This window comes from Dermacentor albipictus, unplaced genomic scaffold (assembly GCF_038994185.2).
Source record: "Dermacentor albipictus isolate Rhodes 1998 colony unplaced genomic scaffold, USDA_Dalb.pri_finalv2 scaffold_12, whole genome shotgun sequence".
Taxonomy (NCBI): Eukaryota; Metazoa; Arthropoda; class Arachnida; order Ixodida; family Ixodidae; genus Dermacentor; species Dermacentor albipictus.
The window spans coordinates 13,634,310-13,651,804 of NW_027225566.1; the positions used below are offsets into that span (position 1 = coordinate 13,634,310).

The 17,495-nt window shown below is 44.9% G+C and overlaps 1 protein-coding gene across 1 annotated transcript in view; it reads left to right on the forward strand.

The window, feature by feature from the left end:
- Positions 1-17,495, forward strand: part of LOC139051564 (protein sidekick-1-like) — a 155,294-nt gene that overhangs the window by 27,174 nt on the left and 110,625 nt on the right. The window contains exons 6-7 of the mRNA XM_070528529.1: positions 5,031-5,432; positions 10,647-10,732. Of these exons, the coding sequence (XP_070384630.1) occupies positions 5,031-5,432; positions 10,647-10,732 (488 nt within the window). The remainder of the gene's footprint in view (positions 1-5,030; positions 5,433-10,646; positions 10,733-17,495) is intronic.

A 17,495-nucleotide genomic window follows, 5' to 3' on the forward strand; every position in this document is an offset into this window, starting at 1 on the left:
TAGCCACGCTCCTTCCATACCACCCTTGTGCGTCCGAGTCTCTACCTGTGCCCGACGTCGCCCGACAAGCCGAAGAATGCCGCCCGCATGCACGCACCTTTACGGCACAGCAACAGCAGCGCCAGAAATAAAACCCCACCGACTCGCTTCCTTCCCCAGGCTCTCTTGTATGGTGGTTTCTCCCTTTCCAAACACCGGGACTTTCCCCGAGAGTCGTCCCAAAATACGAAGGGCCTTACCGAGCCTTGGAGCGAACATCCCCTATGAATTTTCTCATTCAGCCACTGTCACCATCTGATGACTTGCGCCAGCGAGGACGTGACATTGTCCCCGTCTCGCATCTCAAGCCCTACCACGACCCTGAGCCTCCCGATTCATAAGTCGCCAGTATGGCTCTTTTTGTCCGGGGGGAGATTATGAAGAAGACCCGTCTCGCTGTACAGCTGCAGCGCCGTGTTGATTTAACATGTGACCATACCCACCACACCACATTCAGTAGCCGTGCTTAGCAGCCTAACACCATAGCCACTATAAGCAACCATGGCGGGTCGATCATGACGCGCTTGTCTCGTTCGACGTCGTGTTTCTTTTTACAAGCGTATCTATTCTACTCGCCACCGACTTGCACCGTCGGCCTTGAAGACGACCCTACACTGCTAGAATGGATGCCCATCGACGTTCCTGACCTAAAGAGGGTACTTCTATTCTGCCTACAGAATACTTACTTCACTTCGGAAGGCACCTTCTGCAGGTAAGAGGAAGAAACGGCGATGGTGCCTCTATTTCTCTATGTGCTTCAAATCTAACAACCGAATGGCTTTAGCATTGGGCACTCACCTCTTTCAACTCGCCACCGAAGATCTTCCTACATTACGTAGACCATGTTTTCTGCAGAATTCAACGAGAAGAAATTCCCTCATTTTTGCCGTATTTAAGTTGTATTGAAGCTTCTCTTCAATTGGCAGTCGAGGAAGAAAAATCGGCGAGCTACGCTTCTTGCACGTTCTTGTGAAGCGTTACTGGCATCGCCTGGCATTTTGCGTGCACAGAAAGAGCACACACACATGCAGGTATGTGGACTTTAATTAGGTACACCCGACAAATCGGGCGAGATAGCTGATCGCCTCCCTTGTCGGCAGAACGAACCACATCTGCACAACGCAAAGAAGCAGGGCTGCTGACCTACAAGAAGTGCAGAAAAATCTCCGGGCATCCGGCTACCCTAGGTCGTTCCAGAACTCGATGGAAGGCTCTCTGTCGCAGCCCCCAAAACCTGACCATGTCTTCCGAAGAAAACGCGCTGCTATACCGTGCGTGCCCTGTTTGAGCGAATGTTTCGCCCGCGCTCTGCACAGGTATGTCCAGGTAGCCCACACGCCATCCCAAAAATTACGTGATCAGCCCGTACACGTGACAAATAGGCTTCAGAAAAAACGTTTCCTTGCGTCGTCTACCAGATTCCATGTGTAGACTGCGACTGCGTATAAATCTTGAAAGAGCATATACTTGGGCATGTTGGTATGACATAGTATTTTTTAACGCTTGAAAAGTTCAGTCCTGTGTCATTTTTGTGCAGTAAAAGTTTACTATAGCAAATGTATCGGCATGGCAGGCAATTTGGAACAGCGGCTGAACCACATAATAACGATGGAAACAAGAAAAAAGGCGCAGAAAACACCTTGGCCGAACATGCAGGTAATGCAGGTGTCATGAGCCACAAAATTGATGGGGATATCGGCAAGATATTAGAAGAGGAAAGAAATTTTGTCTTCAACACACCACTTGGAATCCCTTCTGATACAAACAATAGATAGCAAACTCAACAGAAATAACGGAGCCCTTCTCCTCATCTACACGCGCAGCTTACGACATATTTTGAAGCCTTTTAAACACTGCATCCCACGTCCTTGATTACACTGCGAACAAGGCTCCCGTTAGGGGAGCTGAAACGTGCATTTTTTGGATTTTTTTGATGGTCGGCGTCCTTCTTTTTTACCTTTTATCGTCAAGTGTTTTTGTGTATGACCAAATGCTTTTGTATTGCTCCCCCCCCCCCCTGTCTTGGGTAATGCCTTCTGCGGCCTTTCACGTACCTAAATAAAACAAAAAATATGCAACCACGTTTGAACAACCCTTTGTTACAAAAGCGAGCGCTCAGCTGCGCTGGCAGTGATTGCCATTGAAGTCAGCAGGTGCACGTAGAATACCCCTGGTGTTTACGCAGAAAACCACGTACAGCATTCACTACTCTAAGAACACGATGCCGCATCATAGTATAATTGTGCACGGATGCAGCCAATTATACTTTTAATGGTCTGCAGACGCACAGTGCCTCATACGCTGCCAATTTCTTAGTTTTTATTAGTGGTCTACGAAGTGGTGCAATTAAAGCACATTCTGCCCCAGAAACGTCAAGAAAGAGCTACATATGAGTAACAAAGCCAACTTTAGGATAAGGGATACTTCCGCCTAAATGCCAAAGAACTGAAGGCGGCTTCAAGGGCTATGACCCGAGCTACCTGCTCATCCAAGAGTCGCGCTTTGCCGATTAGGGTTAGTTAGCGTTTCTGTTAACTTGCGGATCGCTAGTTTGAAGGGGACATGTTCGTAATTGCAAAATGTACGAACAATTGCAACATCGACGCATTCCTATAGCAGTCACTCAAACGGATCGGAAGCGGAGCGTAATTTCCTCTTTGGAACATTTGCGAGAACCACACGTTGTAACACGGCATTGCATCGAGAGGCACGGAATGGTATGCGTTGTTCTTCCTGTGAGTGTGCACGTTAACGCTGTGGAAGAAGACGCGGCAGTTGTTGCAGCACTGATGCGCAGGCCAATCTGCTCCGGCTGTGCTCACTCGGGTGCACTCCACTGAAACAGACCGAGGAGGAATGTTGACGTGCGGGAAGTGTGTATTGAGCGGTTCAGCGTGCTTATGCGCGACGTATCGTACCGTGACACATGCCAAAACCAACAATATAGCTCTAACGTTCATAACTAAGCTGTCGAATCCGCATAACATACCTGTAAAGAATTCGAAGGGATCATCGGACGTGCCTTTAGCTGCAGACTTTATTTTCTATCGGTATGGGGCTGCTCAGAAGGTATCAGAAGAAATTCGCTCATGATTCGCCAATTACAGTTGTTCCAGTGCGATTGCAGAACCATTTAATGGTAAAGCAGCAGGTGCTTGAAAGTTCTCCCACGACTAGCAGCACTAAAGGACTGAGACACACGTGACTGGCCTAAAGTTACTATTCTTGCAAGTGCTCGACTAGGTGAAAGCATGTGCACCTAGTCGAGTTAATGCATGAAAAGTCAATGCATGAAAAGTCAATACGAAAAAAAAGCGGGGCAGATTAAAAACTACATTAAAAGGCTTCAGATGCCCCGGTGGTGTTGTGGAGCTAACGTTTTCCGAATGTCCACCACTGCCCTTGACGGCGCAATGGCCGCCCGAACAAATGTTTATAAACTACTTACGGAGGGTTACTGTCACTGGCTCGCAACGCGAGCCGATGATATGACCGATGAAGGCGATAACTACTGTATATGCTTTCACAAAAAAGCTATTTTCACGCTGTAAAAGATGCGGGAAGGTAGTAAAATATTGCATGCATCTCTTACTGACACCCACCGTTGAACCTTGATAATGAGTGTCTTGATATTTGGTTAACGGGCTCAACATACTTTACGCAACTGTTAAAGGTTACATTGATTAAATAAGTTATTGGGTTTTACGTGCCAAACCACGATCTCATTATGAGGCACGCCGCAGTGGGGGACTCCGGAAATTTGGACGACCTGGAGTTCTTTAACGTGTACCTAAATCTACGTACACGGGTATATTCGCATTTCCTCCCTATCAAAATGCGGCCGCCGTTGCCTGGATTGCTTAAACGTTTTATGCGCATACCCAGCATGAAGAAGCATGACATTTTCGTACATATATTTATGGCTACCTGCTGGTCTTGCAACCCCATTGCTTTTGACCAAGGAGGTGAAGAATTTCTGTGCATATAAAAATATTCCTCATATTTAGTGGTCCAGTCAATTGATATTCATTTGTGACTATAGGCGTTAATACAGTCGGTACGAAGATGGAAAAAGAAGAGCAAAGCTATGCTACAGCTATCATGAACGTAATCAACGCAAGCGGAATGCAGTTATGAAATGTTAATTCTCCCTGAGACTGCATTTAGGCGTTAACTTCTATTTGCTACATTACGCTCTTGAAGCAGAGACGTATATATTTCTCTCATCCGATTGCTGCTCTTCAATTCAGGTTCCGAAAATTATCCGATCTTTATTCGCGAGTTTAGAGCACTGACCATTCATTAGAAGTATTGTGAGCAGTAAACAGCGTTCTATTTCCGTTTTTCTCATTTTAGTCGCACTTTGTCACAAACAAATTTTGAAGTTAGTGCTTAACTTCAAGATAAGGCCATACACCTAGTGGAACTTCATGATTCCGTTTTGTTAGAAAATGCTGCAGTCGCGCTCTGGTGTTAACTTAGACAGGTGAGAGATTAGATTATATAGAGATTAACGTTACAGTCTCGTAACGTTCGTCTTGTATAAGCCGATAGAAATAAAGTCTAACACTAATATTAACAGAGTGTTTTATGTGAGCGCTTACGCTGCGCTCTGCTCAGACTGGCGTTTGCTAGCAAATTCCACACATCCCTTTAGCGGGGACACTAGTGCTCTTTCGCACAGCGCTCATGCCGGCCGCGGAATGAAGATCACGTCCCTTGCCCCGCTTACAAAAAGACGACTGAGCGGAGCAAGGGAGAGCGCGTCTACTTGGCTTCTCGGCTGCTTTGCATCCGAGCTGACAACCCGTCCTTCGTGCCTCGGCAACGCGCGCTTATCAAATGCGAACTCCAGTCGGTTCGCTGCACTGTCTCAGGGCGAGAAACCTGAGCGGAGCTCAGCGTAATCGGTGCGTCAACTAAAGCTGTCTAATAACGAATCCCTAGCAACGGACGCTGACCATTCATAAACTAGAGTTGGCAAACTCAAGTAAAAATTTGGCCTGGTATTTCTAACCGACGTCTAGCGCCTGAGAAAGGGGGAAGAGAGACCAGTCATGCATTTTCAGTTTGCTTTCTTTCAACAGCTCCGTCTGCGCCAAGAGATTTGATTGTGACTTCGGTTCAAGATCGCTCAGTCACAGTAGAAATCATTGAACCTGCGGCTTGGAACGGCGTTCCTGTCGGATATCGCTACGGCTGGGGCCCTGGCCAGGAAGAACGGGACATAGACATCGGTGGCGAAAATTTTGACGGCATGAATGCTGTCGTCACAGTGTCAGGCGAGCCGGGAAGACCAATCGTATTTTACGCCATTGCGCGTTCCGCGGATGAATCTGGCAACGAGCTGCGTGGGCCCATGGCAACTGTCAGCACCAGTACACTCGCACCAGGTTAGTCTCGCCTTTTGTACTCAGCTCGTCATATTTTGCGCCATGACAAGGCACACATTTCCAAAATTTCCTTGGATGTGTCTTCAGGTTTTCCCCTCCTGTATTGTACGAGTTTAACGTACTATTGCCCTTAAATTGTACATAACAGGCACTGATATGAGTAAGTGGGAAATAGCATGTGCAGATTTAAGTACAAGTGCGAAGGAACTGTGAGAGTGGACAAAGAGTGGTGCTCTGTTACCAGGAACTGTCAGTTGTACACTGTATTACTACGGCGCTATGCATTGTTGTGAATGCACGTGTGGGTTTACAGAACAAGAGCATAGCAGTGTAGCAGCACCATGCAAAGACATGTCACAATACGGTTAGCCTCATGCTTCGCGTTGTTCAGTTTCAGTTTATTGTACTTTAAATACAATGCATTGGAAAGATACAATATACAGACGAGGGTCTCAAAGTCAAGGGCTGCAACGGGACCCTCGGTTAGTCATACCAATGTAGAGGTGTATTAAAGAAGAGCAAGCTAACTAAAACAACACAATCGCGAAAATACAACATCGAAAAATAATACAAATGAAAACAAATTGTATTTATATAAGCCTGTAGTGCATAAAGAACTGTCAGTACATACAAATGACAAATACAGCGTAATGAATGACGTAAACTTAGTCACACATATAAAACAGCTTAAGAGCATGATTAAATGTATGAGGGGAGGAAGGTTCAAGGCTAACGGGTGAACCATTCCACAGTTTTATAGCAGCGAATGATGATGTCATTTTTCCATAGTTAGAATGAACCATAGGTAGTAGAAAATTAGAGTTACGTGCAAACCTTGCTATAATGTTGTTGATGAGGTGCCTGGAATCAATGAATCGGTATGAGAGCTGTTTAGTAAGTTATTTATAAAACATAATTATTAGATGATATTTCAACCAGTTCGGTACAACAAGGATGGTATTTTCACGAAGTAGAGGAGTAGCACTCGTGAAAAACCCACTATTAGTCATAATGCGTATTGCTTGGTTTTGTAAGTGCTGAATAGATGAGATATGACAGTTATATGTGTTTCCCCAGGAAGCAATGCCATAATTAATGTGACTGTGAATGAAGGCAAAGTATAATACGAATAATGCGTTTCTAGAGAAGTATGGTCTCGATTTGATTAATGCTCTAATACCGAAGGTACACTTTTGCTTAATGAAGGCAATGCGTTGAGAAAACTTAAGGTTAGAATCTAATTTAAGGCCCAAAACTGATACACAGTCGGAGACGGGAATGGGTTGATCATCTAGAGTTATCTCAGGTAAACCAGGTTGTATTCTTTAGCTAGATCGAAAAATCATGCATTGAGCTTTTGAAGGATTGATAATTATTTGATTAGACGAACACCAAGCACCAATATGGTCAAGCTCATTGTTTAGTTTACGGATTAGGGTGTTAAAGAATTGCTACGCAACGAGATAGTAGTGTCGTCTGTGTATAGTAAACAGTGTGCCGACTTAAGACAAGTGGGTAAATCAATAATATAAATAGTGAATAATAAGGGACCTAGTATGGAGCCTCGTGGTACACCTTGGCTAATAACTTTAGTATCAGAATAAGCACCTATCATAGGTAGCACCTATCACATAGGTAACTTTTTAGGAGTTTTAGTACTGGACCGGTAATTCCCAGGGTTTCTAGCTTAGTTAAAGGTATGTTATGATTAATTGTATCAAAAGCTTTAGTGAAGTCCAAGAATACCGAACCAACGAAGTTGCCCGTATCAATCGAGTGTCGAATGTAGTTGGTTAGAGATATTAAATCTGAGTTAGTCGAACTGCGAGCGCGAAAATAAAATTGAGAGGATTGCATCAAATAAATTTTTAAGTAATTATTTAGGCGCTTACAAAATAACTTCTCAACCACTTTACTAATCGACGACAGAATAGAAATAGGACGATAGTTAAACACCTCTGTTTCATCACCTTTCTTGTGTACAGAAATAATCTTAGCCCTTTTAAGCGAAGTGGGAAAAATACCACGTTTAAAAATATTATTAATTATAATACAAAGTGTATCACAACTAAGCGGTGAAACAAGGTTTAGATGAAATACAGAAATATTATCTAAGCCAGGGCTGGAATTCTTTAGAGCTAATACCATGGAACATACCTCATCCGCAGTTACGGGAAAGAGAAAAAAAGGATGATTGCAGCGATAAATGGGATAAGTAATAGTCAGAGGACGACTGCTGTAAATATTGTAGAAGTAGTCACCGAAACTATTTGCTCTGCTAGAAGAATCAGTATGAGTTTTATTGTTGTAGTTTATTTTATCAGCGCTATTACTGCACTTAGGTAAGTTCATGAACGCATTAAGAAGGTGCCATTGTTATTTTGGGATTGTTCTTGTGCTTAGGAAAGTCATTCTCGTAATACTGTCGTTTAGACTTCTTCAGCAAGTTATTCAGAATGTTACAATAATTTTTATAGCGTGCCGCTAAGCATGCATTAAAAGGTTTTTTTTAGTCTTTTTGTATAGGTTTCTTTTTTTTTCTCTTACTAGTCAGTAGACCTCTCGTTACCCAAGGGTTACCGGGAAACTTAAAATGTTTCTTGCATCGGACGGTAGTTGTGTTAGCGCGTTCGACCTGTAGAAAGATGGAACAAAAATTTTCAAGAGCTTGATCGGGATCGTGCAGGGAGTTAATTGCAGACTAATCAGTATTTGTTATAGTGTTAACAAAACCGTCTCGGTCAAACTTAGAGGAAAAGTAGCAAGGTTCGGACTGAGGTATTTCTGCCTCGAAGGAGACGAATATTGGGAAATGATCTGTGATCTGCGTATCTATGACACCAGAGTTTGGAGTTCGTGCGATGCTAGTCAGAGCATGGTCAAGAAGCGTGTTGGTTCCATGAGTAGAACACCTAGTAGGATAGATAATTAATGATTCCAGTCCGAAACCAGCAAGACACTCTGTGTAAGCTGTTACACTTCCGTTGTCGACGTCAAGGAAGTCGATGTCAATATCACCGACAATTAGGACTTGCTTATGTTCAAGAGAAATTTTTTATTTAAACTATGGGGAGTTCACCCTGAAAATCGGGAATAGATGCAGAAGAGGAGCAGTATACACAAACAAGAATAAAACTGTTATGATTATGAGAATTCAGCTGTAAGTCAGTTTCAAGCCATACCGATTCACAGTGATTTACATTAAGAAAAAGATCAAGCCTACGCTTACATTTAATATGAGGTGAAACAAATATGGCAGAACCGCCGTATCGATCCGAAATAGGATGGCAGTATTCTGTTTGGTATGGATTAAAACCATATAAATTGCTATCAGCATTGTCAAGCCATGTTTCCGAAACGCAAATAAATGAAAACGAATGATTAAGTGAGTCAGTAAATGCCGAAATGGTATCATGGTTCTTGCGCAAATTTCGCGCATTGATAAGAAGAATAGAGATAGAAGATGTAAGCAATGGTTTGACTTCGGCTGGTGATAGCAAAGACATGAAGAAAAGTATTCAGGAACGTGTGTGCAATCAGTTCGCAGGACAGGAAATGTAGCGATAAGCTACGCCTGCGCAAAAATGCGAAAATCACTCTCTGAGTTTATTCGGAAGACCCTGCTGTCGGTTGATTTACGGGCTTTAATCAGGAAATTTTCAGTCCATAAAAACTGCCAACTGCTCTCTTTTTTCAGTGCAAGGGCCTTGCTGAATAAACGTTTGTGGTCGGTTGTGAGGCGTTCGGTAATGTAAATGGGATTATCATTACTAACAGAAAAGCCAATCTCGGAGCATCGCAGACGATTTGTGCAACCCTTGCGAAGAAATTCATTATTTTTGTTCCGTGAACAAAAACGAACAATGATGTTCCTGTACGACATCTTCCTGGCCACACGATGAACTATATCAATGTCTCCAGAAGAAATTGAGCACTCAGTTGTTTCGGCAACCTTCTTCAAGATCGCAGAGCATTCCTCTCCTTGTGATGATGGAATGCCTTTAATTTCAGTGTTATTCATTCTGTTGTACTGCTCCATGTCAGCGATTCTCTTGGTTAATGCTTGATTCTGAGAAGTTAATGCTTTGTTAGTAGTTACCAGTTCACTGAATGTCGCCTTGAATGTGTCATACTGTTCGCTCATGAAGCGCACGCTTTCAGCTAGAGAAGCAAGGTTGCTAATTCGCTGGTCTTCAAGCCTCTTCCCAATCTTGGCAGCCAGACTGTCGACAAGTGCATCAAGCTTATCGTTAAGCAGCGATTCGAGATGCTCAATTTTTTTAGCGAGTTCAGCCTTGGTTGGCATCGCAGAAAACAGACCAAAAACAAGAGACTCACTTGTGAGCAGCAGCTGCAACCACATCATCGGACGCTGTGAAAAGTAGAAAAAACTAACCTACAGTAAAAATATCGGACGGTTAGGCTGTGTCCTGTTTTGTTGCAGCCGCTGCTCAATAGTGAAGCTGGTGCTGGGATGGTCCCCTATATATGGCTCTCTAGCCGATCAAGCGCAGGCGCCGTAGTTCCAAGTCAAGTTTAAAGTTAAGTTTAAATGCACAATTGTCTCTTTTCCGTGTGCCTAAATCAATGGCGTAGTAGCACTGGAGAACTTTTGCTGTGAGCGGAGTAATGAGCTGTGAAACAGGTTTGCCAGCTAGTGTACGTAATGCCGGTACATACATATGTGCTCTTTATTGCGTGTTACTGGTGCAGGAAAAAACCTCCGTAGTGGGTCGAGTTCGACTACGCAGATGTAGCAATTTCCTCAGAAAAGCGCATAGGAGGCCTTAAATATTTGCTCTTCAGTAAATTGGTATGTCACGTTGAATTTATATATAGGCACACTAATCTTTCATTTGCATTTAGCACAACACTGTTTATTCCAAGGTCTCACTTGAATAGTGGTGCAAATCAGGCGCAAATGTTTCTTCACTATTACGAGTTGAGAAACGGTTCTGTATGTATAACGTATAGCACACCGGGTCGACTGCATTATAGCTCTGAAGCGGCTTCAAATATAATATGGAAGTTGAGTGTCTTCTTTCGAATACCACTTTGAGGCTAGCAATACTCCCGACGCTCTGATGATAGCTGCGCCCCCTGCCCCTTCCCCCCCTCGCTTTGAGCCGCTGCGTTTAGTTGTGAGCCGCTGCAGAAAACTGTCGCGTCTCCTTGCAGGCGCTTTTCTTTTGCAGTGAATGTTTTACTTTGCAGCCCCATCAGGCCTTACGATCACTGCGCTTAGTTTGAACCGGGCGCTTATTACATGGCTACAGCCAGGACGTGTAAAAGAGTACAAGGTAAGTGGACGGGTGTAGTTTTTACACCGCTCACTATTTCAAACGTTTAGAAGCCTGACATTATCGCTGCCTTTCTAACAGCCTGTGATTTGCCTCGTCATTCACATATTCATTCGCAAAGCGTGTTTTCTCACCCGGAACGTGGAAGATTGCACGGAGAGTAGCTCTCCTCAATTTGAATATTCTTGCCGACACTAGTCCACGTTTCCTAGAACAATTTACACGCGCAATAAGACAAGGCCTGGAGGAAACGGTATGGAACAGCGCGTTAATATTTTCAATTGTAAGTAATATCGGAAAGAAATTGGCTTTCTTCAGCGCTAACAAGGCGTTGGAGCTTTAGATTGGGAGAGGGCGTATATTTGTTGCAGTCAGAATATTTATGTAGCCTTTGCTGTTTTGTTCTAAAATATCGTATAAACCACAGAGGTCACGATATGTAGCGTTAGTACAGATTTCTATTCACATACGGGACAAATCAATAAACCTGTCTGTGTTGTTTTTTGTTGAGCCAAGCTGGGTGATTACGCAGTGTGCGTGACACAGACGTCTACGGGAGACCATCACAAAAAACAATTCTACGGCCAAAAAAAAACGAAAAAAAAGAAGACTCAACTCCAGTGCACACCTGCGTAAAGCGAAGTATTCTTGGTGTGATTGGCTCATGAATCGTTTGTGTGTGCATATGAAATGTTGCTTTCGAGGTATAAATATTGGAATACAAGGACACAGCGCAAGACAGGGAAAGAGAGTGACACACACATAGGGCTGTCTTGCAACAGTTCATTCATGAAGACATGAAGGAATATATATAAAAAGTCATCGCCCAAGCACTCCGTACAGATGGTTGATCAGCGAAGCTGGAGCGTGTGGCCCCGGTGTTTATCCCTAGGGGAATCCAGACGGTTCATTAAAAGACGGCTTGGTAGCCTGCCGGATCCTGGGTACGCAGTTGCTGCTTGCGCTCGGCTGCACGAGCCTGTTCTTGTGTCCGGGCTGCAGCATAGGAACGCCGCAGCCGAGCTCGTTCCCGGTTCTGCTCGCGGCATTGCTTATCGAAAGCTGCCTGCACCTCAAGAGTACGTATGACGCATTTCAGAACCCGAAAGAAACTGCTGCGCACGCGCCGGCTGCGACGGAGAGAAACCACATAACTACTGGCGTAGCCAATTGCGCGCGTGTTTTTCACATTTTTTGGCGCATGCGCACATGGTAGCGCCGGAGGAGTTTTCAGCGTACAGGAGACAGATGGATGTACGGACGAATCGGCTAACCACATACAGCTTCGATGTAATAAGGTGCTACCATGAGCAACATGTCAATAATCGGCAAAAAGCTGAAACGTCATTTTCAATGCTGATAATGATAGTCACGCGCCGGCAGGAGAACTGACGCACGAGCTACCAAACTTCCTGAAGAAATCTGCCTCAATGATTTCCCTTGTCTGCTGTGAACTATGTTTATCCAGCACTTCGCGTTTTTCCAAGCAGGGCTTACACTCGTGATCGCGGCAATGAATACCCAAATGGCCCTGTACCTTATTGTACACATTGTTGTGGTCCTCCCTGATAAGATTATTTAAGTACCTGCCTGCATGTCCGACGTGTTATTTTCCACAGGAGAGAGGAATCATAGACCACGCCAGTGATGCAGGACACTAAACCCTTCTGTGTTTCACAAAACATTGACCACGCCTGGCTTGTGAAGCACACTTAGAGAACCACCGCAACAGCAGCGCGTTGCTCTACCCTCTTCAGTTTGTGGGACATACATGCATATACGAAAGTACTGCAATTTTTTTCCTTTTCCACTGGAGGAGGTTGTGCTAGATCATCTACGCCACGTTTTATTTGCTTAAAAAGCTCTTCCTCGACAGCTAATACTAAAGCCTTCGTGTATCCGCCAAATAACAAGCTATCAACCTGAGCATCAAAACGTTTTTGCGTAGAATGCGGACGCGACCTTCTGAGGGCCCTGATTAGGCACACACTAACGATTCTTCTTTTGACCAATTTTGTTTGTCCTGAGTGGAAACAGAGAAGCATTTTTGCGCTCCTCGGTTTGAATGACCAGCACAAATGTCTATGGACATGCCAAGCTTGCCGTCAAAGACCTTAAACAGTTATTTGAGGTAGCTCATGCGTCAGCTCTAACGTATGCTGTTTTTTTTTCTGAATACATCTAACACTTTTCCTGCAGCCTCCTCCGAAGGTTCGATGAGAACTAAAAATTCGTCTACATATCTCCAAACTTTAGCAATTGGGGCCATATCAAGGAACTTTCGAATAGTGCTGTCTTTATGTGCGGGGTGAATATCACTGAGGATAGGCGCAAGACATGAACCTATGCAATTTCCGCTTTTTTTAACGTAACTTACTGGCTTTCCTCCCAGGAGACAAAGGCCGATTTGAGATAAAATGTGAACAATGCTAAAACCCCCTATCCACAATTCGCGCCATGTTCTGGAAGGCTATCGATCCAAAGTTGCCAATACATCCTTCTACACCTTTTAGCCTCTCATAATGTTGGAGGTAATGATGCAAGTCATTTGTATCAAGAGAAAAAGCCCTCAGACTCGTATTATTTTCTTTTAAAAGCCTGATTACAGCGTTCGAGTCTCCTACCAGATAAATGTTGTCAATGGTTAGTAGATTAAGCTTAATCAGCAGGAATATGGCCACAGATTTCTGCCAAGTCCCCTTTTCAGTTGCAATTACTCGTAGACAGCCCTCATTCTTGTATATTTTAGCGTGGAAAAGGAAGTCCAAAGTCACCATTGTTGATTTTGCGATCTACTGCTAGTTTATCAATGCTTAGGGCATTGCAAAGCCTCTTAGCTTCGGATTTTACTTTAGTGAGAGAAATATCCTCCTCTCGTCGAAAAACAGATTCAGTAAGTCGAGTAGCCTTGCTATTGAAGGTACCGGAGGGCAAAACAGCAAAGCCGCCTTCTTTGTCAAAAGCGCGACTGGCAGCTTGAGCCACTGCTTGTATTCGCGGGCTTCTTTCACGCTCGGGAAAACACTTTTATGTAGCACGTATTGAGGAACAGACCGATGTATCGCTTGTTTTTCATGTCGCTCTACAATTTTCTCATTGACACTTTCCCTCTAAGTGTAATATTTGAGATGTTGAATTATTAATTAAGAGTACTTATCTAATTAGGCGGAATAAAAAAATAGTTTGAGTATCTCAAGTGACGGCAAACAACATTACCTTTTTTCTGACCAGCTAAGTGGCATTTGTATATTTTTAAACTCTGGCTAAAGTTAGCTGTGATAGCCGTAGACAGGCTGGCTTTTATATACACATATTTACAAGCAGTACATCGGATTTTGTTATTATTGCGACAGTACTCATATGAACACATCAGGTGCATTTCTGCCGTCGGCGTCGCCGTCACCATGAGGTTCGGTATCAAGTCCAATGGCGATAAACCGTCGTCGCGCACCGTATGCTTTATGTACGAGGGAAAGCATACGAGGGCGGTGAACGGATTTTCAATCTCGCGTGCGCGAGCGAGGAACACCGGGCGGAAGCGTGTCCTCTCCTGTCGCACGCGAGGCAGGGGGGTCAGGGGAGGGAGGAGGGGCGTTCTTCTCCAGCGGCTGCTAAGGCGCTTCGATGCCCTCCTCGTCCGTCGCTCCACACAGAATGGGGTAAACCGCGCCGCCGGCTACTGCGTTGGGCGCGCGAATGGCAGACGCCGTAGTAGACGCCTGGGGCGGACGCCGTATAGACGCTTTGCGGGGGTTCATGTGTCTTGAAAGCGATCTGCAAGTGGCCAAAGTGCGCGCGCGCACGGGCCCCATCTTCAGAGCCATCTGCGACGTTTGGCGAGCGCGCGTACTGCCGGTAGTTTCGTATACTATGTGCTTTCGACGCTTCCTTTGCGTTGAAGCGAGAGATGCACGAGATTATCGCTTGTGGCTTCCACGATTCATCACTCTAGCATTTTGACGACGAGTATCCGCGCTCATCGAGCGAGATGTGTTCATGTTTGCCTGCGCGCGCGTGACACCGTGCTTGTTAATTTAGTTAAACGCATTGGCGGGCTAGTTGCTTTGACTCCATGATAGAATGTAATCCGGACTGAACATGGTCGTAGAAAGAAGCAGACACACAAAGACAGCGCTGTCTCTGTGTGTCTGTTTCTGCGTCCTGGTTCAGTCGCGCTTACATATTCTATCATTGTTAATTTAGCTAGTAAGCGAATGTTTACATGTTTATAGGGCTGCTACATCTGCCATCTATACTGCGTAGGGCTATCGACTAATTTGTTGTTGTATTCGGTGTTTCGTCTTTCTGGCGAAAGTGCAACTTTGTTTTTTAAACTTTCAATGTTTATCCATAGTGTTGTGTCGCACTGGTGATGTTTCCGATGCTTCCGTTTTTCCTTGTGCAACAACGGATTGAAAGCGGGGAGCGCCTTAACGCGCTGACTTGCCCACGAGGAAGGATGTTCTAGGCCGCTTGTCTAAGCATGCGTCCGTGGAGTTCGGCGTTGGAGGCCAGATGCGTATGAAAATTGCGTGGAACTCAGCAATCGAAGTTTCGCTTTCACAAAAGAAGAGCAGGCCTACAATAAGATACCACAAAGTAATCAACCACACGCGCTGTCTATGTTCTGAGTAAATATCGACAATGCTGGCTAATACTGAAGTATGATAAGGTCAGTAATGCAAAGGTTCCATATCTTGTCAGAAGTCCAACAGAGCTACGCATACAACGAGGCATTGTGGCATAAAGGGTCGTGCCTGTGTTTAATTAGTTAGTCGTATTTTATTTATTTTCCGTCGATGCATGCTGACAAAAAAGTCTCACGTTGTACGGCTAAAGGCATCTATAGCACCTGGGCCAGCCACCACATGCACTGCAGGACAACGGAAACACAGCATATAATCAGAATAACGAAATATAAACACTATATGATATACGTTCTATAGTAGGCAGAAAAAAAAGCATCAGGGACACTTGTTGAGCACTTCCTGTGATTCGGCTCTGGGGTTCACTGGTTCACTGGGATCTGGACATCACTCAGAAGGCCACTTGCTTGCGCCGCCCAGCTGCTTAAACATGGTAGCTGGTTAAGCGGACCCACGCCATCGTCCCTGTATATATCGCCCATAGTTGCCTGTTGCTGAGCACATGTGGTCGTGAGGTTTCGGGAAATGAGAACCAAGTTTTTATTACATATTTACACAACTGGCTCCAGATATGGGAGAACACGCAATGTAGGGGGAATACAAATCTCTGAGCTCCCTACATGTGTGAGCACACATATTACCGTAGTATCATCACTCACCTCACTACACCAAAGATGTCTGCTTTTAAAAGAGTTGTTTCCCTACTTCCCTAAACAAGGGAATTTGATGACCTTGTTGGGGTCAGTAAGACGGGTCGCACTATTCACAGAACTCCGCCATGGTCGCACCTCATCGCCGTTTTTGGAGGCAACCTTCTCGTCCACCGCCGGGAGATCCAACCTCAGGGTGACGAGCTGTCAGGTTGCCCGAAGTAGCTGTGCTCAGTCGCGACCTCGGTGTTTGGTTTAGAAGTGATGGCAGATGAGATACTGCAGCTTCAGGCCCCAGCATTCGCTTTGTTGGGGCCTTTTTCCTGGGAACTCACAAGCACGAACATAACAATAGGGCACAGGAAACCCACCGTGCTCACAAAGGGAGCCAGCGGGCTTAGCCAACAAATCTACGCACCTGTCTTATCTAAGAAATGCTTTAAAAAAAAGCAGCCATCAAACCACTAAACCTTCGCCAAAGCCCACAATTTTGAGAGTTGAACAGGATTTACAACCTTCTGGCAATATCTGACACGGAAATGGAGCCCTATAACCTAAAACATGTTTTGTTTATGTTTTTATTCCAATCTCCTGACGTCAAATTTGCGTAATCGCCGACGGAAGCATCGGGTGGTGTCCCGCAGGGTTGTCTGAAGAGACCAATGAAATGCTCTCCCCGTTTATAGGAGGTCACGTTTTTTTTTTTTGCTTTTAAAATGAATAACATTGCCTACACTGAGCGGCCTGCCTTATCTAATCGGCTGACAAGAGGCGAGGAGCACGCCCGAGTGGAGACAGTTTTGATGGGGCCGACCCACTGCACTGAAGATCGATAAATCGATAACCGGATGAAGAGGGTGGTGCCGGCACCTACGAATGGTCCGCTTTCCCTTGGCTTCAGGTGGCTGGTAGGAAATCACGGCGGCATGCAACAGAATGTTATGAATGCCGCTAAAACGGATCCTCAGCAGAAAAGAGTTGGCAGAACGAAGTCGTAAACGTGCCGAATGTGCTCGAAAACGTTACACGGCCACGCAAGATGTTTTATTGTACGCACATAAACCCAACTCTCCGGCAGGTGCGAGTAGCCACTACCTGAGTGATTGGCGGCAGCCATATTTTATTTCTTTTGGAACGGGGCACCCTGCGGCCATTAAAAAAAATCAGTTTTGTTCGGCATATCGATGCATCTTTCACGCGTAAACATCACTTTTACGCGGTGAGTTCTCGCGGTTATCTTACGTGGCGTGACCGACAGGTGAAGTGGATGCAGCCCGAAACATTTGACCAATAGCCGAGGGCTGATGGCGAAAAGGCGTCGAATCAGAAATAAGTATTTTTTTTTCTTCGGTCCAATGATGCATAATCAGTGTGTACGCGTCATATCAGATGAGGAGCTATAGCGGTTTTCATGACGTCGCGTGACAGACAAGCAAGTGGGGGTGGTTCAACAAAGTTTTTCACCAA